Source organism: Anolis carolinensis, chromosome 3 (genome assembly GCF_035594765.1).
Source record: "Anolis carolinensis isolate JA03-04 chromosome 3, rAnoCar3.1.pri, whole genome shotgun sequence".
NCBI classification, from domain to species: domain Eukaryota; kingdom Metazoa; phylum Chordata; class Lepidosauria; order Squamata; family Dactyloidae; genus Anolis; species Anolis carolinensis.
The window spans coordinates 208,572,370-208,596,011 of record NC_085843.1 but is presented as its reverse complement, the minus strand read 5'-3'; the positions used below and the strand labels follow the sequence as shown (position 1 = coordinate 208,596,011).

General features: G+C 43.1%; 1 protein-coding gene across 2 annotated transcripts in view; it reads left to right on the top strand.

Moving 5' to 3' along the window:
• Positions 1-1,655: 1,655 nt before the first annotated feature.
• Positions 1,656-23,642, top strand: part of tbc1d12 (TBC1 domain family member 12) — a 63,386-nt gene continuing 41,399 nt past the window's right edge. The window contains exon 1 of one of the 2 annotated variants that reach the window (XM_062976172.1): positions 1,656-2,562. In XM_062976172.1, the coding sequence (XP_062832242.1) occupies positions 1,889-2,562 (674 nt within the window). In that variant the 5' untranslated portion in view covers positions 1,656-1,888. The remainder of the gene's footprint in view (positions 2,563-23,642) is intronic. The other variant, XM_016995331.2, reaches the window with a different exon arrangement.

Below are 23,642 nucleotides of genomic sequence, written 5' to 3'. Positions count from 1 at the left end.
GCTGACTCTTCTGCAGTGCCTTTCATGTTCCTTGATTCGTGTTTGGGCAATGCTGCATTTGGTGGTCCCTATGTAGACTTGTCCACAGCCGTATGGTATATGGTAGATTCCTGCAGAGGATCCCTCTTGTCCTTTGCTGAACGTAGCATTTGTTGGATTTTCTTAGTGGGTTTGTAGATAGTTTGTAGGTTGTGTTTCTTCATCAGCGGATGTGGTCACTTTCCTTCTGGGTCAATCTTTGTCTTTACTCTCATGGCTTGTTTTTGCCCTTGCAGCTCTTCTGATGTCTGTGATGGAGTATCCATTGGCCTGTACAGCCCAGTTTAGGTGGTTCAGTTCCCGAGGTGGGGTTCACAGATTCTTTTTGCATGGTCTGCCAGGGCTTTTATTGTGCTTCTTTTTTGATGCAGGTGATGGCTGGAGTTTTTATGTAGGTATTCTGCCAACCTAGCAGTTTGAAAACATGCAAATGTGAGTAGATCAATAGGTACCGCTCCGGCGGGAAGGTACTGGTGCTCCATGCAGTCATGCTGGCCATGACCTTGGAGGTGTCTACGGACAATACCAGCTCTTTGGCTTAGAAATGGAGATGAGCACCAACCCCCAGAGTTGGCCATGACTGGACTTAACGTCAGGGGAAACCTTTACCTTTTATCTATCCGTGTGGAGCCCCTGGTGGCGCAATGGGTTAAACCACTGAGCTGCTGAACTTGCTGACCAAAAGGTCAGCGCTTCGAATCTGAGGGGTGGAGCGAGCTCCCACTGTTAGCTCCAGCTTCTGCTAACCTAGCAGTTCGAAATCATGCAAATGTGAGTAGAAAAATAGGTATGGCTCCGGCAGGAAGGTAACGGCGCTCCATGCAGTCATGCCAGCCACATGACCTTGGAGGTGTCTACAGACAATGCTGGCTCTTCGGCTTAGAAATGGAGATGAGCATCAACCCCCGGTGTCCCACAGGATTGGACTTAATGTCAGAGGAAAACCTTTACCTTTACCTATCTATCCATCTAGAAATGGCACTTGACTAATTGTCCAACAGACTTCCCAACCTCTGAGGATGCCTGCCATAGATGCAGGCGAAACGCCAGGAAAGAATGCTTCTGGAATATGGCCATAAAAGGTAAAGGTTTCCCCTGACGTTAAGTCCAGTCATGTCTGACTCTGGGGGTTGGTGCTCATCTCCATTTCTAAGCCAAAGAGCCAGCGTTGTCCGTAGACACCTCCAAGGTCCTGTGGCCGGCATGACTGCATGGAGCCCCGTTACCTTCCCGCCGGAGCGGTACCTATTGATCTACTCACACTCGCATGTTTTCGAACTGCTAGGTTGGCAGGAGCTGGAGCCAACAGAGGGGGCTCAAGCCGCTCCCGGGATTTGAACCTGGGACCTTTTGGTCTGCAAGTTCAGCAGCTTAGCGCTTTAACGCACTTCGCCACCGAGGTTCCGGTGTATATGGCCATACAGCCCGGAAAACTCACAGCAACTCAACGGGTAGGCTGTTAGGAATCGTGGGAGCTGAAGTCCAAAACACCTGGAGGGCCGAGACTTGCCCATGCCTGCAACGGGGTAGCGAGAGGAAAGCAAGCCCCGCCCAGGACAGCCTTCCGGGCTGAGGCGTGAGGCGCAGCGGCCACAGCGTCGGACCGGATGTTTACAAGGCTGCGCTTCCGCCTGCTCTGCTCCGCTGTCGTCGTCTCTATGGTGGCGTTCAGCTGAGGCGGCGGGGGCGGCTAGGCCGTGCGATGTCAGCGTAGGCGCCTGCGCGAGCCGGGCCCCCTCAGGCCGCTCCTGTCGCAGCGAGAGCGAGCCGGGCCTTCTCTCCCCTCCCCTCTCCTCTGCCGGCTCCCGCCCGCGCCGCTGGCTCCCTTGGGCTCCTGCGCCGTCGGCAAATGGTGGGGCCGGAGGATGCCGGAGCCCCGGGAGGCGGCGGGGCCTTGCTCCCTTCGGGCCAGGAGGGGTCGGCGGAGGAGGAGGAAGAGGAAGAAGAGGGCGAGGGCGAGCACAGGCCTCGGCTGAGGCGCTACTGGGCCGGGAAGAGCTCGCCCAACGGGGAGGCCCGCGGGCCAGGCCGGATGACCAACGGCGACGCCGGCTTCCTCCTCAGGCCTCCTCCGCCTCAGGAGGCGCCACTACCGCCACAGCCCTCAGAGCGCGGCGAAGAGAAGCTCCACAACGGCGGGTGCCTCTTCTTCCTCCCGGAGGAAGCCTCCGCGTCCTCCTCCTCCTCCTCCTCCGAAGAGGAAGAGGAGGCCGGGAGCCTGTCTTCCCCGGCGAGGGCCCTCCCTTGCCTGCCCGCCCTGGCCTTCATGGACATCAACCTCCACTCCCGCAACACCTTCGAGGTGAGCCGCCGCCAGAGCGCCCCCGAGCACTTGCAGCAGGCGGCTACGGCGGCGCAGCAGCAACTCCCGCCCCCTCCGCCTCCTCCTTCTCCTCTGCCGCAGCAGCCCAGCCTCCCTTCCGCAAGCAGCGCCAATGCAGTCGCCTCCCAGGACGGGGACCGCGACCGGGTCAGGAGGATAGGAGGCCTCGCCGGGTCCAGCTTCGCCGACTTCTTCACCAGGTAAAGAGCTTTCCTCGCCTCGCCATCCCGCCCGCGTTGACCTTAATATTAATAATAATAATAAACTTTATTTTTAGCTCGCCCTCTCTCCCCGGGGGTCTCAGGGCGGCTTCCATAGGCGAAAAAGGCAGAAATGGCAAACATTCGATGCCATGAGAATAACAAAATAAAGCATTGAAACAGTTAAAAATACTCAAATTGAGCACAATAAACCATTCAAGCAGACAGTTAAAATAAACAATTAAACATCCAGGCTAAAACAAATACTGCACATCAATAAGGCATCATAGCAAACACACTGAACGGTTAAAATTTGTATAAAAATATAACTCCTTAATAAATTTGGGGTGACTGTTGTTGATACTGGCAGATGAGGTAAAATTAAAAGGTAATCTACTCATCTTCCCCTCTATACACTAGCATGCAAAAGTAGGTTTTTAGTTTTTTTTTAAGGAGCCTCTGGTGGCCTAGGGGATAAAAGCCTTGTGACTTGAAGGTTGGGTTGCTGACCTGAAGGCTGCCAGGTTCGAATCCCACCCGGGGAGAGCGCGGATGAGCTCCCTCTATCAGTTCCAGCTCCATGCGGGGACATGAGAGAAGCTTCCCACAAGGATGGTAAAAACATTTTTTAAAAACCATCCGGGAGTCCCCTGGGCAACGTCCTTGCAGATGGCCAATTCTCTCACTCCAAAAGCAACTCCGGTTGCTCCTGACACGAAAAAGAAAGTTGTTTTTTAAAGGAGAGGAGTGAAGGGCCTGTTCTAATTTCTTTAGAGAGGGAGTTCCAGAGGGAAGGGGGGCACAGAAAAGACCCCCTCTTGTTCCGACCAGCCATGCATGAGATGGGGGTGGGATCGAGAGGAGGGCCCCCTCTGCAGTGCCTGAGCAGGTTTGTACCTTCAGATGCAGTTTGTCAAATAGTCTGGGCCTGAACAGTTTAAAGCTTTATAGGTAATGACCATTACTAGGTATTTAGCCCAGAAGCAGACCGGTAGCCAGTTGCCGTAACATGGGAGTTGTATGCTCCCTGTACGGTGCTCCAGTTAGTAATCTGGCTGCCGATCTCTGGATCAGATGAACCTTCCAAGCTGTCTTCAAAGGCAGCCCCACGTAGAGAGCATTGTAGTAGTCCAAGTGGGATGTGACTAAGGCGTGAACAACCATGGCCAAATCTGGCGTCTCAAATTGCAGGCGCAGCTGGCACACAACTTTTAATTGTGCAAAGGCGCTCCTGGCTACTGCCGACACCTGGGTTTCCAGGGTCAGCGATGAGTCCAGGAGCACCCCCACACTGTGAACCTCCATCTTCAGAAGGAGTGTGAACCCCATCCAACACAGGTTGTAAACCCACACCCTGATATGCCTTCTGGCGGACCAGGAGTGCCTTTGTCTTGTATGGATTTAATTTCAACTTGTTAGCCTTCATCCAGTCTATTACTGATGACAGGCACTGGTTTAGGACCAGGAAGGCATCCGTGGCTTTAGGGGGAAAGGAGTAATAGACCTTGGTCTTGTATTTATTTATTTATTTGGGACATTTCTATGTTACCTTTCTCCAAGGACTCAAGGCGGTTTACAACAACAGTTAAAACATACAATAGAAAATAAACCATTACAATAATCCCAACCGGGTCCTTGTCAGAGGTAACATTAAGTTGAAACAGCCTAAAAATGCAAAGGAAATGTAATATCATTATAAAGTGCAAATCTTAGGCTTCTGTCACCATTAATTAAAAGCTGTTCAGCACAGCAAAGTTTTTTCCTAAAGATTATGAGGGTGGGGGCTGTTCTCATCGCTCTGGCAGTGCATTCTTGTACAGGGTGCACTGAAAGTAATGTTTTATAAGTTTTTTTGGGGGGGGGGGAGGAAAATAATTTACATGTAATGTCATGTACAGGCAGTCCCCAAGTTCCGAACCAGATTGGTTCTGAAAATTTGTTCTTAAGTTGAATTTGTATGCAAGTCAGAACAGGTGTACAGTATATATGACGTTTCAGTTTAAATGTACCTGTTCTGATTTGCACACAAGCACACACATATATATGTGTATAGACATACAGTAGAGTCTCACTTATCCAACATAAACGGGCCGGCAGAACGTTGGATAAGTGAATACGTTGGATAATAAGGAGGAATTAAGGAAAAGCCTATTAAACATCAAATTAGGTTATGATTTTACAAATTAAGCACCAAAACATCATGTTATACAACAAATTTGTCAGAAAAAGTAGTTCAATACGCAGTAATTCCATGTAGTAATTACTGTATTTATGAATTTAGCAGCAAAATATCATGATATTTTGAAAACATTGACTACAAAAATGCGTTGGATAATCCAGAATGTTGGATAAGTGAGACTCTACTGTACATGTAAAAAAATCTTATTCTTATGTTTGTTTGTATCCTGCTTTTTCTTTCCCTATGGAGACTCAAAGCGGCTCACAACTAAATTAGTGTTCTCTTGCAATTAGGAGAGGGAAGCAGCAGGGAGAAAAATAAAATTATATATATGTGTGTGTGTACCTGTTCCAAATTACACACACACACACATATTTTTAATTCTTAGTTTATTTATATCCTGCTTTTTCTTTCCATACGGAGACCCAAAGTGGCTCACAACTAAAAGAATTGCAATGCAACTTTAAATATACAAGTTTTAAAACAGTATTAACATCATTAAAAGCATATAAAATCACATGATGATCGTAAAAACCTTCTTTAAAAGCTTCCCTAAATAAAAAGGTTATAACCTGCCACCTGAAGGACAGCAGTGAGGAGGTTATTCTGTCTTCCCTCGGCTCCAGGATCAAGGAGCAGCTACCAAGAAGGCACTGTCTCATTCCCACCAATTGAGCTTGAGATGGAGATCAGACCTAGAAAAGGGCCTCTCCTGAAGATCTCAGGGCCCAGGCAGGTTCGCACAAAGTTGGCCAAATATCTTGGGCCTGAATTGTCTAGGGAATGGTTAACATCCCTGTGGTGTTTGTTTTGCTGTCTGTGCCCCTGTTTAGAAGGCTTCACTTCACTTCTGTCCCTGTGAAAATTGGATTTTGAAAAAAAATGGCTTTTCCAAAGGAGACTTCATTTCTCTTCTGAGGAGTTGATTTCTCTCACTTGCTGTTGTCTCCCCCCCCCCCCCCCCCCCGTCTTAACTATGAGTCATTTGTAAAGTCTGATGTTTGTAGCTCAAGGACTGCTTGTAATTGTATTTCCTATATGTACTGTAAGGAGCCCCGGTGGCGAAGTGCATTAAAGTGCTGAGCTGCTCAACTTGCAGACCAAAAGGTCCCAGGTTCAAACCCCGGGAGCAGTGTGAGCGGCCGCTGTTAGCTCCAGCTCCTGCCAACCTAGCACTTTGAAAACATGCCAATGTTAGTAGATCAATAGTTACCTCTCCTGCGGGAAGGTAACGGCGCTCCATGCAGTCATGCCGGCCACATGACCTTGGAGGTGTCTACAGACAACGCCGGCTCTTCGGCTTAGAAATGGAGATGAGCACCAACCCCCAGAGTCAGACATGACTGGACTTAACGTCAGGGGAAACCTTTACCTTTTTTACTGTATGTGATACTGTGGTATTGTAAATTAAAGGCGTAAAGGATATACAATATTAAATGTCAAAACACCTTTGTGACTTTTGGGCCACCTGGTAGAAGTACTTGATAACGAGGCCACTTTATCTACCATGATTAAATGTGATACAGCCCTTGGAGTTGTAGTTTTACAGTGTCTTTCGGCTTCTCTCACAAATAGTGCCAGTCCTCACCAAACTACAAATTTCATGACTATCATGGCTCAATGCTATGGAATCACATGAGCCCTACATTCACAAGTTGTTTCTTCTTTTCTAGCAAAGAGTGCTGGCACCCTACCAAACCAGAAATCTCATGACTGTCGTGGCTCGATGCGATGAGCCCTGGGAGTTGTAGCTTTACAGTATCTTTCGCCTTCTCTAACGAAGAGTGGTAGTACGTTAACAAACTGCAAATCTCATGATTGTCATGGCTCAATGCTATGGAATTATGCAAACAGAATTTTCCTAAGGTCTTTTGCCTTCTCTGTCAAAGAGTGCAGTACCTCACCAAACTATAAATCTTATGATTGTTATGGTTCAGTGTTATGGAATCAGGCAAAGTGTACTTTCATAAGGTCTTTTGCTTTCTCTAGCAAAAAGTGATAGTGTCTTACCAAACTGCCAAGCTCCTGACTGTCATGGCTCAGTGCTATGGAATTATGTGAACTGTACTTTTATAAGGTCTTTTACTTTACCTTTTCTAACAAAGAGTGTAGATGCCTTACCAAACTACCAATCCTGTAACTAAAGGATCAATGCTATGGAATCCTAGGGTTTGTAATTTGGTGAGGCACCAGCACTTTTGGGCAGAGGTGATAGAGCTTGCATTCAGTTCAAGCATTAATTTCACAGTGTAGTTGCATCCTTTGTGCTCAGCCATTCATATTGGAATGACACAGATTAGGAAGAACTCTGTGATGGTTAAGAGCTATTTGATAGTGGAATAGGCTGCTTCAGAGTGTGGTGGAGTTGTCTCCTTTAAAAGTTTTGAAATAGAATCAGAATTCAAATTGGGGGGGGGGGGGAGCCACCTAAGCATTTGGAATAACTTCCTGATGGTAAGAGGTGTTTGGCACTGGAATACGCTGCTTCGGAGTGATATGGAGTCATCTTTTTTGAAGGTTTTGAAACAGGCTGGATTACCATTTGTCAGAGTGTTTTGATTTTGTATTTTTTCAAGGTGAGGGATTGGACAGCGTGATCCTTCCAAACTCTGTGATTCTGTTCTTGCAGTACTGGTTAGAATCAGTTGTCATAGGCATAAAGGTAAAGGTTTTCCCCTGACATTAAGTCTAGTATGTCCTACTCTGGGGTTTGGTGCTCATATCCATTTCTAAGCCGAAGAGCCAGCATTGTCCACCGGCCAGCATGACTGCATGGAGCGCCGTTACCTTCCAGACAGAGCGGTACCTATTGATCTACTCAGATTTGCATGTTTTTGAACTGCTAGGTTGGCAGAAACTGAGGCTAACAGCGGGAGCTCACCCTGCTCCCCGGATTCGAACCACCAACCTTTTGGTCAGCAAGTTCAGCAGCTCAGCGGTTTAAACCGCTGCACCACTGGGGATATAAAAGGATGGAGGAAATCTTTTCCACAGTAACTAAAATGCCATTTTTATCATTAAAAAGTGGCAAGAGATTAAGAGACATTAATAATACATGCCAACTATTCTCGCTTGCATTGTAGTTTGCTGCTGCCTCAGTGTAGTGGAGTCTTCTCTGGAAGTTTTTAAACAGATTGGATGGTCATCTGTCAAGGATGCTTTGATTGTGTGTTCCTGCATAACAGGAGGTTCGACTGAATGGCTCTTGGGGTCTCTTGCAATTCTATGATTGTGTGCAGGGGAAATGTTTTGGTATAGCTTTCCTACTAGTCTATTGGAGTTAAGTAAAGCATTCTTCAGCTTGAGAGAAGTGGAATCTAAAAATTAAAAGGATAAAGGAACTTTATGAAAGTAGTAAATGACTTGTACAGGCCGTACTGTTGTAGATTTTTCTCTGCTAAGATCCTTAAGGCAGAAGAAGTTTCTTCATATTTCTGTTTGTTGTTAAATGTATTTGTCTCCCACTTTTCCTCTCAAGTCTGGCCTCAAGTATTTGTAAAGAGACTTTAGAGAAGAAGTATTTTTTGTCTTGTAGTTTGAGCAGAGTCATTGCTGTTCTTCTTGAAACATTTATGCATATTGAATTCTTTCCTTTCGGAAAAAGGTTTTCATTAGGCTGTATTCTTTTAACTCAGTTGTGTCCTATATTGGAGAACCTTCGTCTGAATATGAATATTCAGTAATGTCTTAAGGTGTGAGGTGGTGCTGATCTCTTAAGGGAATATGATCATGTGAACAGGAGGTAGGGTTTCGTACCAGAATATCCCCTTAATAGCAGTCTGATATTCACTGCAGCACTTTGAAAGACATGCCATCATTTCTTAGACCCAGTGGATCCAATTGCTAAATTTAGTAGAATTTAACTGGTAAATATACAGAAGATTATTTTCTCAATGACAATGCAAGCATTAATATATTGCACAACTGAGAGACTTCTGTAAAATACTGTTGCCATACAGGTAGGTATGATATACTTGTTTAAGCGTGGGATGATTCTGTCACATCTTGAAGAACACACCTTGATTAAAAACTAGTTTTTATTTGATTAGACTTATCCAGTCCGTCTGCATTTTTCTAGATTGACTACAGTTGAGTACTCATAGAAACAAAGAGTGCTTTAACTAGTTGATTGGCAATACATTCAAATACATTCCTATCTCACATTTCAGTATAGTGATAAATTAGATAAAGGTAAACGTTTTCTCCTGACATTAAGTCTAGTCGTGTCCAACTCTGGGGGTTGGTGCTCATTTCTGTTTTTAAGCCGAAGAGCAGGCGTTGCCCGTAGATATCTCCAAGGTCATGTGGACTCCAAGGGCAAGGAGCGCCGTTACCTTCCTGCCGGAACAGTAACTATTGATCTACTCACATTTGCATGTGGGAACTCACCTTGCTCCCCAAAATCAAACTGCCGGCCTTTTGATCAGCAAGTTCAGCAGCTCAGCAGTTTAACCCGCTGTGACTGAAAACTTTAAATTAGGAATTTCTAGACTTTGGAATAAAAGATTCCCGTTGTTGTTTGATTCTTCACTGGGTGCAGTGTTGTCATTTTATGCTATTTGAAAGAAAGTTATTCTGTATTCAGAATTGAAGATTGTTAGAAGAAAACCCTTCCAATTTTATTGACTAGATTTAAAGGACAACGTTTTTAATAGAATTCAAAGATATAGCCATGTTGGTCTGGAATATCAATATGCAAATGAATCTTGTAGCACCTTAGAGAGAACAACGTTGGTAGCATAAGGTTTTGTAGTCAAAGGCTATGAAAGTTTATGCTACCAATTTCATTTTCTCAGTTTCTAAGATGTTACAAGGCCCCTTTGCAAACTCATTTGTGTAAAGTCTCTCTGGACATACTGTTGTAATGCGTAATGGGCATTGACATTGCTGAAATAGAAAGCAAGTAATACATCATTTTAAATTATTCATTTCCTGAACGGGTTTAGTTTCCTCCTCTATCAGTTTTCAAAAAATCATTTGCTACTTAGACAAGAATGTCTTACAGATCTGTAACAATGTCTACCAGCCAAGTCGTTTGAGGCTGATCTTAGCATTTCGGTGTCAGTCTTTTTCTGTTTGTTCAATTATATGTCAGTCCTTTTCTGTTTGTTCAATTATATGTCATACTTTTAGTATGACATACTTTTGCTCAGGCTAACTTGACTGAAAGAGAACTATAATGGAATAGAGAAGTGAAATATAATGTGGCCAAATATCCCACAAATCTTTGCAGTCTGATGATAGAATTATAATGTCATTTCCCTAAGAGAAGCATTGCTTTAAATGCTCTAAATGTGACATATTGCGTGAGGTCAATGTTTCTAGTACCTGTTGGATGCCACTCATAATTTGGTGCCGATATTTTTTGCCACATTTCAAGCACTTTTTAAACTGCTAGTTTGGTGCCAGTTGTTGCTTTGACAGGTTTCCAGAAATGCTTCTCTTATTACAGCTGAAATACAGTGTAACTTTGTGTGATAGAAGAAAGCTTGAGTGGCATCTGGGAAACTGCACTTTATCTTTTAAATGCAGAAGGCTGTAGGGTTGTATTACTATTTCTGAATGTTTTTGTGCTTCTTTGAGTATTCACCATTGACACTATCCTCCTTTTAATCACGTTTCCTAAGTATCAGCAAAGTCACAAAGAGTAGAATTATATTGGAAAACTTACTTGTTTACAAGAAACTTGTGTTCTTAGGATATAAAGTTCTTAGGATATAAAGAGCTAGTTATTATGTGACAATGCTACAAAGATTGTACTTATTGAACTTCTAATTTATGTGCAATAGATTTTTCATGTCCTGCCCATTTTAATATGAAAACTTCACTTACATAAAAGTTTTATTATAACTACAGGTGGTGGTGTTAAGTATACACTTTCATATCTTATTCATAAAACAGAAGGAAGTGCTGCCTTCTACTGAATTACCAGAAGTGATTTTTGAATGCTGCTCATCCTTTCTTTTGGTTTCCTCTCATGGTTTGTAGGCATATATGGATGGAAGAAAATCTCATGGGATTGTTTTGCTTAAGTTGTAAATATGTGAATGCTACTCTGTGTACCTCCAGTTCACAAGTGTTCAATTTAATGATATGATAAGCAACAGGTGCAAAGTCATCATGGCATAAATATTCATGCACCTAATGATGCCCCATGAAGGAAAGAAGATAATGTAGTAGTTGAATGATAGTTCTGTCTTTTTGCTAACAGGCGGTTGCCTATTCTGGTAGGAATACTGAGGAAGAGCAGTAGTTTGGTATTAGTTGTACATCTTTATTTATTTTTATGCTACTTTTTCCAATACTGAGAAACTAAACTCAAAGAAAGTGGTATGTTACTAAACTCAAAGTAAGTGGTAATGTTTAAAAAATCATACAGGTATCATGGTAAAATAACATAATAACCAAAAGGTTCCGTGCACTTGCTATTTTTTGTTTTGTTTTGGTATCTCTGCTGAATCTTGGGGTCTTTTCCATGTCTGCTGCCATTTCTCTGTGGTGTTTGAATGCTGAGTTTTGGTTATATGATTTTTGTACGTCAGAAATGGAATTATTGAAATGTTAAAGGCCAGATTATTTGTATTGATTGCACTGTTACTGTCCTGAGCAAAAGACTGGATGGGATCTAGCACAATTAGGGGGAAAGAATATATTTGGGTTGCTCTCATGGATGAACTTTATTAGAAGGGAAACAGAGGGAGGGTGACTGAAATGATTCTACTTGATTTCTTGGTGGCTTTTGTTATTATTTAGCCTGGTATCCTTCTGGCTTCTGTGGGTTGGGGTACTGTTCAGCTCCGTTCTTATCTGCAGGGAGATCCAACAAATATTAGTGTGGCACTGTGCATCAAACTCCTTTCAGTCTTGCTGTAGGGGACTCAAAGAACATTTTCTGTAATATTTAATTAATACCCATATGAAGCCTCCAAGTGTAGCAATTTGGAATGAATTCCTACCAATACGGAGATGGTATGTGGCTTTATTTTTCTATGTCTAAATAGACAATGGCCCCTGGGTGGTGGCGCAGTGTGTTAAAGCGCTGAGCTGCTGAACTTGCAGACCGAAAGGTCCCAGGTTCAAATCCCAGGAGCGGAATGAGCGCCCGCTGTTAGCCCCAGCTCCTGCCAACCTAGCAGTTCGAAAACATGCAAATGTGCATAGATCAATCGGTACCGCTCCGGCGGGAAGGTAACGGGGCTCCATGCAGTCATGCCGGCCACAGGACCTTAGAATCATAGAATCATAGAATAGTAGAGTTGGAAGAGACCACATGGGCCATCTAGTCCAACCCCCTGCTAAGAAGCAGGAAATCGCATTCAAAGCACCCCCGACAGATGGCCATCCAGCCTCTGCTTAAAAGCCTCCAAGGAAGGAGCCTCCACCCTTCCACCTTGGAGGTGTCTACGGACAACGCCGGCTCTTCGGCTTAGAAATGGAGATGAGCACCAACCCCTAGAGTCAGATATGACTGGACTTAATGTCAGGGGAAACCTTTACCTTTACCTAAATAGACAATGTTGTGTTTAGTGAAGATTGATATTTGGTTGTAATGGTAGGCTTGATGAATGTGAGTAACCATAATTTCAGTGAAGCTTCTGTGGCCCTTATCCAGAATGCTTGGGAACAGAAGTGTTTTGCATTTTAGATTTTGAGGGGGACTTTGGAATATCTGTGCTTCCAAATATTTACATAATGAAATATTTTGGATATGGGAACCAAGTCTAAATTTGTGTTTCGTATATACCTTATCGGTAAAGGTAAAGGTTTTCCCCTGACATCAAGTCCAGCCGTATCAGACTCTGGGGGGTGGTGCTCATCTCCATTTCTAAGCTAAAGAGCCGGCGTTGACCATAGATGCCTCCAAGGTCATGTGCCTGGCATGACTGCATGGAGCGCCATTGCCTTCTTGCCGGAGTGGTACCTGTTGATCTACTCACATTTGCATGTTTTCAAACTGCTAGATTGGCAGAAGCTGGGGCTAACAGTGGGAGCTCACCCCATTCCCCGGATTCGAACTGCTGACCTTTTGGACAGGAAGTTCAGCAGTTTAACCCGCTGCGCCACCGGGAGCTTGTATACCTTATACACATTTATATATTCCTGAAGATTATGTGTATAAAGTATATATGAAGCATATACAAATTCATATTTAGACTTGGTTCCCATATTTTTAATAATTTCAAGTGTGAAACAAAGTTTGTGTACACAAAAGCATCAGAAAGCAAAGGTGTCATTACTTTAGCCACTGGTGTAGATAATTTTGAAGTCTTTTGGAAAGGAAGTCACATGCAAGAGGGGTGAAAGAGAAAGGAAGGCTTGAGTATAAACTGGGGTGAGGGGTGGGGGTCAGCCCTTAAAAGGGACTGAAAAACCCGGCTTATACACGGAATATACACGGTAGTTAAAAATAATTGTCAGCACCTAATGGTTCTTTCTTTGAGTTCTTATGAAACTGTTCTAAACCAAAATACTGTTCATTTTCTTATATTTCATAAATGTTTTCTCGTTATTTATGCATTTTCTGATTTATTTTGAACCATTAACTAAATTTTCAGTTCAAAACATTTTGCACTACAGTATATCCTATTAAAGATGATGGAACATATGAGTAAACATGATAAAGATTCCACTGTAAGATGACATTTGAATCTTTTCGATATTTTATATGTCTAGACCTGCTGATATGGTGCTGCAAAAAACTTACAGAAATCTGTTTCTTAACAGTGTTTCGTTATTTTAAAAACCGAATAGTAGTGATTATTAAAATTCATTTTCTCTTTCAGTTACAAGCCTGTGCGGGAATGGGACTTCCCATAACATATTTCAAAAGTTGTTAGACCTGAATGTTGGAGCAGTACAATTTGGAGTTTTACATGTTTTACTATGCTCCAGTTTACAATTGTGGTTTATCAGAAATTTGACTAACACAAAGGTGGGCCAAGAGCTGCCATGAAGCAGCTTGGTGGTCTTGTGTCATTGTATTTTATTACAGTAACCCGATAAGCTTTTAAGCTCCAAATGTATGTTGATTATAAGTGCACCTTTTCCCTGCTTTTGTTTTAACTTGTTCCAGAGTGCTGAAAAATGTTCTGGCTTATCAAAGTCCCAGATCCCGGTACATATGTGAAAGCATGAAAACCATCTTGTATATGCAGATGGTCAGTAATAGTACTAGTACGAGTAATGATGATGATGAATGTATTACCTGCCTCACCTTGCAGCTCGAGGCAGAATACAACATCATTAAAATAAGAGATAAAACACTATTTAAAAACAGACAAGATACATATAGTTATCATACAAGTTAAAATTCAGTGATGAAATGCAGATTAAAATTCACAATTTAAAATTAACCAGGAATTATGTGCTACTAGCTGGGCAAAGCTGAACCTCCAAAGATAGATGGATAGATAGATGGATGAGAGATGTTTATACCTAGCGTTTTCTCCCCACAAAGGGGACCCATATAATGGTTATGATGATTATGTATTTTTCCTATGTTATGACCCTCCTTGAACCATGAGGAGAGGTGGGTAAGAAATTATTATTATTATGTTATTGTAAGGCATTTTCTGTTTGCTCCAGGATAGGTTGTATAGAGAAGAACTACCATATATAGTAGTATCAGTTGATTTCATGCATAAGTCTAGGGCAGGTTTGGGATCCAAAATTATGATATTTATACAACCCATGGATACATTGAGGATTACTCTACAGAGAGGGGAAAGCATGAATACAGCCTCAGGGGCCAGCCACCCCTGGTTGTCACCATCATTTCCCTGCCCAAACATTCAAGAAGACGGCGCTATGACCGAGAGAGTAGAGGGGATTGGTGGTTCTTTTAGGTTTTTCCAGAATGGACTAAGCTCTTTTGCCATGCTACTCAGATAATGAGATGATTTCTTTTTTGATAAGAAAAAAAATTACCTGTGGATAAGTCGATCTAGAGTTTGGGGGTTGATTTTTTGTCAAACATTTTTGAATTTATACATGAGTGTATAGGGTGAATAACTTTAGTTAGCAATCTACAGAGATAATTAATGTTGCCACTAAATAGAAAGCGAGGTACAAGTAGTCAGTGTCGTATTATGCAATACTATTTCAGTAGGAACCATTTGTTACCACTGATATAAGAGCCTTGCATGCCCGTCGTGAGAAAGGGCCCTTCCACACAGTCATATAACCCAGAATATCAAGGCAGAAAATCTCACAATATCTTCTTTGAACTGGGTTATCTGAGTCCACACTGTCATATATTCCAGTTTAAAGCAGAAAGTGGGGGATTTTATTCAGCTGTGTGGAAGGAACCTAAATGTATTTCTTATAGACAGTGGTAACAGCAGAGGAATTGGGGTAAGTGGATATTAAGTTGTGTTCTTGACTCTGAAAACCACATATGGTAATGGGCAGTGGATTGGGAGTTGCCTGCTGATTGTAGTGAGTAAAGCTTGTGGGGTATATGTTCCGTGGACATACGTACATTCACAAACAACTGCCATTAGTGAGATATTGTTCAGAAGAGAAGTTAGAGAAGTACGGTATCCAGGAAACATGGCAGTTGAGAATTTGGAGAGGTGGCTATGGCACTGACTTTGAAGGACAGACTCCAAATTTTGTCTTCAGGCTATGTATTGTCTGCATGCAGTTTATTACTTTTGTACACTGTTCCTTAAACTGTGGGTCCCAACCTCAAATAAGGCCCCCTTAGCTCAATGTTGAGGTCACAAAACATTTGGCAACAGTAAAAGTTTTCTGATTGCCACCCATTTACAAAATCTTTCAGCAACAACATGAAGTGTTTAAAGTGCAGAAAATGCTTCAGTTGTACTCCACAAAAAGGAAAATAAACCTATTTACCAAGCCTAGCAAATGTTGGTTTTTTAAATCAATAAATGTGTGGTTTTTGTATCTATTTTATATACCTATATACTTGGGGTCACATAAAATGTTATTGGGTAGAAAAAGGTCACGAGTGGAAAAGTTTAAGAAGCCATGCTCTAGTACAGGGGTCCCCAAACTAAGGCCCGGGGGCCGGATGCGGCACTCCAAGGTCATTTACCTGGCCCCCGCCCTCAGTTTTATAATATAATATATTGTATATACATATAATATTGATAATAATATTATAATGTAATACAATATAACACTAATAATAATACCATATAATAATATTAATTATATATTCTATATTACATATAATATTACTAATAATATTACAGTATAGTGGTATAGTTCAATATAGTAATATATAATGCTAATATTGTGCTATGCTAATAATATAATATATTGTGTGTACATATAATTTGTAAGCCACTCTGAGTCCCCTTTGGGGTGAGAAGGGTGTGATACAAATGCAGTAAATAAATGCAGTAAATAAATAATAAATAAATTTTAGACTTAGATTCACCAAAAGTCTGAAATGACTTGAAGGCACACAACAACAACAACAACAACCCTAATTAACTTGACTATCTCATTGGCCAGAAGCAGGCCCACACTTCCCATTGAAATCCTGATAAATGTATGTTGGTTAAAATTGTTTTTATTTTTAAATATTGTATTGTTCTTTCATTGTTGTTGTTGTTGTTGTTGTTGTTTTTGCACTACAAATAAGACATATGCAGTGTGCATCGGAATTTGTATTTTTTTTCAAATGATAATCCGGCCCCTCAACAGTCTGAAGGATTGTGGACCGGCCCTCAGCTTAAAAAGTTTGAGGACCCCTGCTCTAGTAGAACCAGAGTATGTAAGACGTAGAACTGTTTGACAACCACACTCTCTTAAAGGGAAGAGTTGAAGAATCTGAATACTTGCCAGTAGTTGTAAAACCTTGCTGATTAATGTCAGTTTATAAATATCATTTACTGTTTGGGGTATGAAGTTAGAAGTATTTTTAGTTGGGCTACATGTTGTATCCTTTTGTTTGCTCTCAGGTGACAATAGGAATTAATTTGCATAAGGTATAGATAAACTTCTGAACCTTTTGAAGCCAATCATCAAAGAGTTCCATGTGACCGTATGATTTACAACAAACATACTGTCACAGACAGAACGCCACCAAATAAAGTTCAACACAGTTTATTAAAGTTACAGAACTGAAAAATGCCCGTAAGAAACAAAGGACTAGGCAAACACTTGCCTTCAATGTGAAAAGATACAAAAAGACTCCGCTGGTACTAAAAACGGTTCAAAAGATACACCGGATTAAACAGGAGTTTAATCCGGGTTAAATCAAAAATGCTTACTTCAGCCTGGCAATTTAAACAAACAAAAGTTGATAAACAAAGATTTAATGTAACACAAATAACTGGCAGCAGATTCCTCTCTGCTACTCAAAAGCTACAATTGAGTAACTAAGGTTGTTACTCCTCCGTGCAACGAGCGAAATCCGGGTCCAGGCACATCAATCAGGGTAGCAACGGTCAGCAGGGTCCCAATCCGGTCCAGGGTCGAAAGCCAGGTACAGACGTCTTTAGTTCACAAGATCCACCGATAGCCACAGAAGGGATAGTCCGAGGTCGTAGTCAGTCAGTCAGTCCAGCGTCAATCCAGAGTAGGCAATTAATGTCCGTCAAAAAGACGACGGAGGTCCAAGCTATCAAGATTAAACACAGGTTGCACAGAAAAAGCCCACACAGTTCCTCCCGCCGTCTATGCCCAGTGTCCTTGGTAACTTACGTATTCAGCAAACGAATCACACCCGTCTTCAGGAAGTTCCCCAACAAGAGCCCAAGCGTTCGTCCAGATTACCTTGCCCAACGCAATTAGCCATTGATTCTAGACCCCATTTTATGCCAGTTCACAACTCCTCATCGCTGTCAGCTGCTATCCTAATTCCAGGTGCCTCATCATCATCATCCTCATCAGAGCTAAAACACCTTTGACTACGCCCCACAGCATCCCCAGCTGTGGATCCCGTTCCATCCCTCCAGCCCGTCCACGGGTCCGATCCTGCAACCCGCCAGTCGCCTCCCATGCTATCATTGCCGGCGACACCCAAATCCTCCCTCACACGAGTCCATTCCATGTCATCCTCCTCTGAGCTAACCATCTCTTCCTCCATTCCTTCGGTAAAACCCTCAAAGGAGTCTTCGTCTGTTGGTTCTGCAAATAAGTCCCGGAGTCGTTTCCTTTCGCACTCCTCAAGAGAGTCTGACTCTCGAGGAGTCTTACGACCTCGTCTCCTAGTATCGGAGCCAGAAGGCTCAACCATAACACTATCCCCTCTCACAAAGGCCTCCTCCTCCAAAGGTGGAGTCACAGCAGTGATCTCCTCGTCTACAGTGTTACGGCGCCCAGAAGTATCTAACTTCAATAAAGAACGATGAAAGACAGGGTGAATCTTAAAAGAAGATGGCAAGCGCAATCTAAATGCCACAGAAGAAATCTTTTTAGCAATAGGAAAAGGTCCCAAATACCGTGGCGCAAACTTTCCCCCAGCATGTTTAATATATTTAGAGGATAACCAAACTAGATCCCCTTCCTCCAACTCCTCCCCGGCTTGTCTATGGCGGTCGGCTTGAGTCTTCTGCGCTGCCTTAGCTTCTAATAACAACCGACGAGCAACATCATGTAAGGCAGCCATGTCAGAGGAACGGTACACCGGATCAGAGGAAACCACATTGGTTGACGGCGCCACCCCTCCCCGCTGATGGAAGCCATAAGTTAATTCAAATGGTGTGTGTTGACTAGACGTATGTACAGCGTTATTATAGGCGAATTCAGCCACCGACAACCATTTTACCCAAGCACTTGGTTGTTCTAGACAGAAACAATGTAAATACTGCTCCAACAACCCATTAACCCTCTCCGATTGACCATCCGTTTGTGGATGAAAAGCAGAGGAGACGTTTAACTTGGTTCCCAAACACTCATGGAAATGCCTCCAAAAACGAGACACAAATTGAGGAGCTCTGTCAGAGATAATTACCTCAGGAGCCCCATGCAAGCGGAAAATATGCTTGGTAAATAGTAAAGCCAATGTAGGAGCCGCTGGAATTGTAGAACATGGTATAAAATGAGCCATTTTAGAAAATAGATCCACCACCATCCAAATGCATGTATAACCCCCAGACCTAGGCAAGTCAGAAATGAAATCCATGGAAATAATCTGCCATGGCCTCTCAGGAACAGGCAAGGAAGATAATAATCCCCTAGGGCGCCCGACAGGCGTCTTACTCTGCTGACATACTGCGCAGCTATCACAAAAACGGAGAATGTCCTGTCGCATTTTAGGCCACCAATAGTTTCTGGTAATGAGTTGTACAGTTTTAAACCTGCCAAAATGCCCAGCCATCGGTTCATCATGATGTGCCCTAATGACTTCCAACCTGAGTGCCCCCGCCGGTACATAAACTTGTCCATTACGTACCAATACCCCCTCCTGGTCCTGTAAATGAGGCAGCATAGTACGAGTCCCTACTGAAAGTAACATGAGTTGTTCTTGAGTCCAGTTATCGTCCTTCTGAGCCTCTAGAATTTGAGCGTGTAAACCAGCCTCGTTTTCTACCACGCATAAAGAGGCAGTAGGCAAAATTGTCTGACACACTGTCTGCTCGCAAGTTTTAAACTCAGGCTTATGAGATAATGCATCCGCCCGTAAGTTTACCTTCCCTTCCACAAATTGAACCTTAAAGTTGAACCTAGAGAAAAACAAGGCCCATCGAATCTGACGTTGATTCAATTTCTTGGCAGTTTGTAAATGTTCTAAATTCTTGTGGTCAGATCTGACCACAATTTGATGACGTGCGCCCTCTAACCAGTGCCGCCACACCTCAAAAGCCACCTTGATAGCCAACAATTCCTTTTCCCAGATGGTGTAATTTTGTTCAAAAGGTGTTAGTTGTCTGGAGTAAAATCCACAGGGACGCAAGATCCCTGATGAATCCCTTTGAGATAATACAGTCCCCAACGCATAACTAGAAGCGTCTGCTTCTACTATGAACGGTCTATCAATGTCTGGACGGATTAGTATATTATCAGCTTGAAAACTAGATTTCAACTGTAGAAACGCATCGTGAGCCTCCCGTCCCCACACAAACGGTTGCTTTTTACGCAAGAGTTGCGTTAAAGGTACAGTGAGTTTGGCAAAGTTTGGGATGAACTCTCGACAGTAATTAGCAAACCCCAAGAATCGCTGTACATCTTTTTTAGACTTGAGTTCTTGCCACGAGTTGACCGCGTCAACTTTGTGCGGGTCCATTTTTAGTTCCCAGGAACTCAACTGGGAACTAAACTTCAGGAACTCAACTTCAGGAACTCAACTTCAGACACGTGAAATACACATTTGGAAGCCTTAGCAAAAAGCCCATTACCCCGTAGACGTTGTAATACCTGCTTCACATGCTGCTGGTGTTCCTTTTCATCCTTAGAGAAAATTAATATATCGTCCAAATAAACCACTACAAATTGATCAATTAAATCTCTAAATACATCATTTATGAATCTTTGAAAGACAGCAGGTGCATTGCATAATCCGAAAGGCATTACACGGAACTCGTGACATCCGAAACACGTGTTAAATGCCGTCTTCCATTCGTCACCTTCCCGTATTCTAATCAAGTTATACGCCCCCCGTAGGTCAAGCTTGGTAAAGATCTTAGCCCCTTGCACTCTCGATAGTAATTCCGAAATCAAAGGTAGCGGATATCTATCACGAATGGTGTGCTTGTTGAGAACCCGATAGTCACATACTAGTCTAAGCTCCCCTGTCTTTTTAGCTACAAAGAACACAGGTGCAGCAGTTGGAGAGCAAGATGGGCGAATAAACCCTTTAGCTAGGTTCTCGTCAAGAAATTCCCTCAAGGCTTGTCTTTCTGGTACTGTTAAAGCGTACAACCTTCCTGCTGGTAACTTAGCGCCTTCTATTAATCTAATCGCACAATCGTATGGTCTATGAGGCGGCAACTTATCCGCTTCCTTCTTACAAAACACATCTTGAAATTCCCTATATTCAGCAGGCACTCCCTACATGTCAGTCTGAGAAGAGTTTAAAGCAAAACATTCCTGCCTTTTTAAAGCTATAGTACGCTTCACCCAATCTACTTGAGGATTTACTAAAGTTAACCAATCCATTCCCAGGATTACATTGTATCTTGGTAACCGTGTAATGTCCCATACAAACTTTCCAGTTACTCCTTGTACCTCCCACGTTATTTCTGAGGTTTCACGATTAACCACCCCAGACTCCAGTAGTTTCCCGTCCGCTCCTTCCACCCATATATCGCATGCTTTACGTACTGTAGGAAGCCCATGCTTCCTCGCAAACCCAACATCCACATACGAGACCGTAGCCCCTGAGTCCAGCAGTGCCAGAGTAGAAGCAAGTTCTTTTCCCCCAACAGATAAAGAAATGGGTACAAAAACATGTTTCTTCCCCTCAAGTGACTGCTTTATAAGCCCTAATGCGTTGGACTCACGTCGCACTAGGGCTGACCTTTTCCCGAAAGCTGAGAAGGCTTAATATTACAATTCCTAGCAAAATGCCCAGCAGTCCCGCAATATAAACACAATCCCAATTGCCTTCTACGGTCTTTTTCTGCCGTTGACAATTTCCTAAACACCCCGAGTTCCATAGGCTCCTCCCCCTTTGCCACAGGTGCCCTAGGCGCAGATACAGATGGCGCATACATTGCCCTAGATGGTTTGCGAGATTCGAACCGGGCGTCCAAACGCAAAACTTTAGCCACCAAAGCATCCCAGTTTTCTGCTGGCTCTAAACGCGCCAATTCATCCTGGAGATAATCATTCAAGCCAGCAATAAACAAAAGCATAAACGCGTTCTCTCCCCAGTCTAGTTGATGACGAAAAGAGTTAAACTTATTTAAATAGTCCAAAACAGACCCCTTTCCCTGTTTTAACCGATAAAGAGCCCAGCTAGCATTCTCCATACGGAGGGGATCCCCAAAAGTATCAGATAATAATTTCTTGAAATCGTTTAAATTGTCCTTGACTGGGTCATTTCCCAAAATCAAATTAGTGGCCCATTGTCCCGCAGGACCGGTCAATAGACTCAAAATAAATGCCACCTTGCTGGTGTCCGTAGGAAAAGCTTGTGCGCTAATCTGAGAAAAATAAAGTTCAATTTGCGCCAAAAAAGTGGGCAGTTTGTTTCGAGACCCATCAAAACGTTCAGGAGTCATTACATGTCCTTTAGCTGGCTGTGCTGCTTGTGCAGCGTAAAATGCAGCCTGCAGCTGGTCAAAACGGGCCTTAAGCTCCTCCATCGTCTTCTTGACGTTAATACCTTACTAGAAAAACTTTTTTAGGGCGTTGGGCAATCTGTCACAGACAGAACGCCACCAAATAAAGTTCAACACAGTTTATTAAAGTTACAGAACTGAAAAAAATGCCCGTAAGAAACAAAGGACTAGGCAAACACTTGCCTTCAATGTGAAAAGATACAAAAAGACTCTGCTGGTACTAAAAACGGTTCAAAAGATAAACCGGATTAAACAGGAGTTTAATCCGGGTTAAATCAAAAATGCTTACTTCAGCCTGGCAATTTAAACAAACAAAAGTTGATAAACAAAGATTCAATGTAACACAAATAACTGGCAGCAGATTCCTCTCTGCTACTCAAAAGCTACAATTGAGTAACTAAGGTTGTTACTCCTCCGTGCAACGAAATCCGGGTCCAGGCACATCAATCAGGGTAGCAACGGTCAGCAGGGTCCCAATCCGGTCCAGGGTCGAAAGCCAGGTACAGACGTCTTTAGTTCACAAGATCCACCGATAGCCACAGAAGGGATAGTCCGAGGTCGTAGTCAGTCAGTCAGTCCAGCGTCAATCCAGAGTAGGCAATTAATGTCCGTCAAAAAGACGACGGAGGTCCAAGCTATCAAGATTAAACACAGGTTGCACAGAAAAAGCCCACACAGTTCCTCCCGCCGTCTATGCCCAGTGTCCTTGGTAACTTACGTATTCAGCAAACGAATCACACCCGTCTTCAGGAAGTTCCCCAACAAGAGCCCAAGCGTTCGTCCAGATTACCTTGCCCAACGCAATTAGCCATTGATTCTAGACCCCATTTTATGCCAGTTCACAACTCCTCATCGCTGTCAGCTGCTATCCTAATTCCAGGTGCCTCATCATCATCATCCTCATCAGAGCTAAAACACCTTTGACTACGCCCCACAGCATCCCCAGCTGTGGATCCCGTTCCATCCCTCCAGCCCGTCCACGGGTCCGATCCTGCAACCCGCCAGTCGCCTCCCATGCTATCATTGCCGGCGACACCCAAATCCTCCCTCACACGAGTCCATTCCATGTCATCCTCCTCTGAGCTAACCATCTCTTCCTCCATTCCTTCGGTAAAACCCTCAAAGGAGTCTTCGTCTGTTGGTTCTGCAAATAAGTCCCGGAGTCGTTTCCTTTCGCGCTCCTCAAGAGAGTCTGACTCTCGAGGAGTCTTACGACCTCGTCTCCTAGTATCGGAGCCAGAAGGCTCAACCATAACACATACAGTTAACAAACATCATTTAAAAATTGCACAAGTCTAAATCATAGTCCGGGTTCTGTTCATTATCAGTTTTTGCTTTTTCTGTGGATCAGATACTGCAATTCATTCATGATGAAATATGATGCAAGTAGCTTATGAAGCACTCTAATGGCAGTATTTTATCTAGCCCAAGTGCAACTGAAAAACAAGGGCATACTTTCTTTCTTGCATGTTTGTGTGTATTGATACAAAAGTACCTCAGCCTCAACTAACTTAAAATGCATAAGCTTGACTATTTAAAACTTTTATTTCTATTAGTTAAAACTTTGAAGGACATAATGTATAAGCCACCTTAAAAGTTTTATATGAATGCAAAGAATGAGAGGTTTTGGTCATGTTCTTCCTTTTTATGGGGCCTCTTTCTACAGTTTCAGATATACAAAAGAAGAAACATGGACAGCA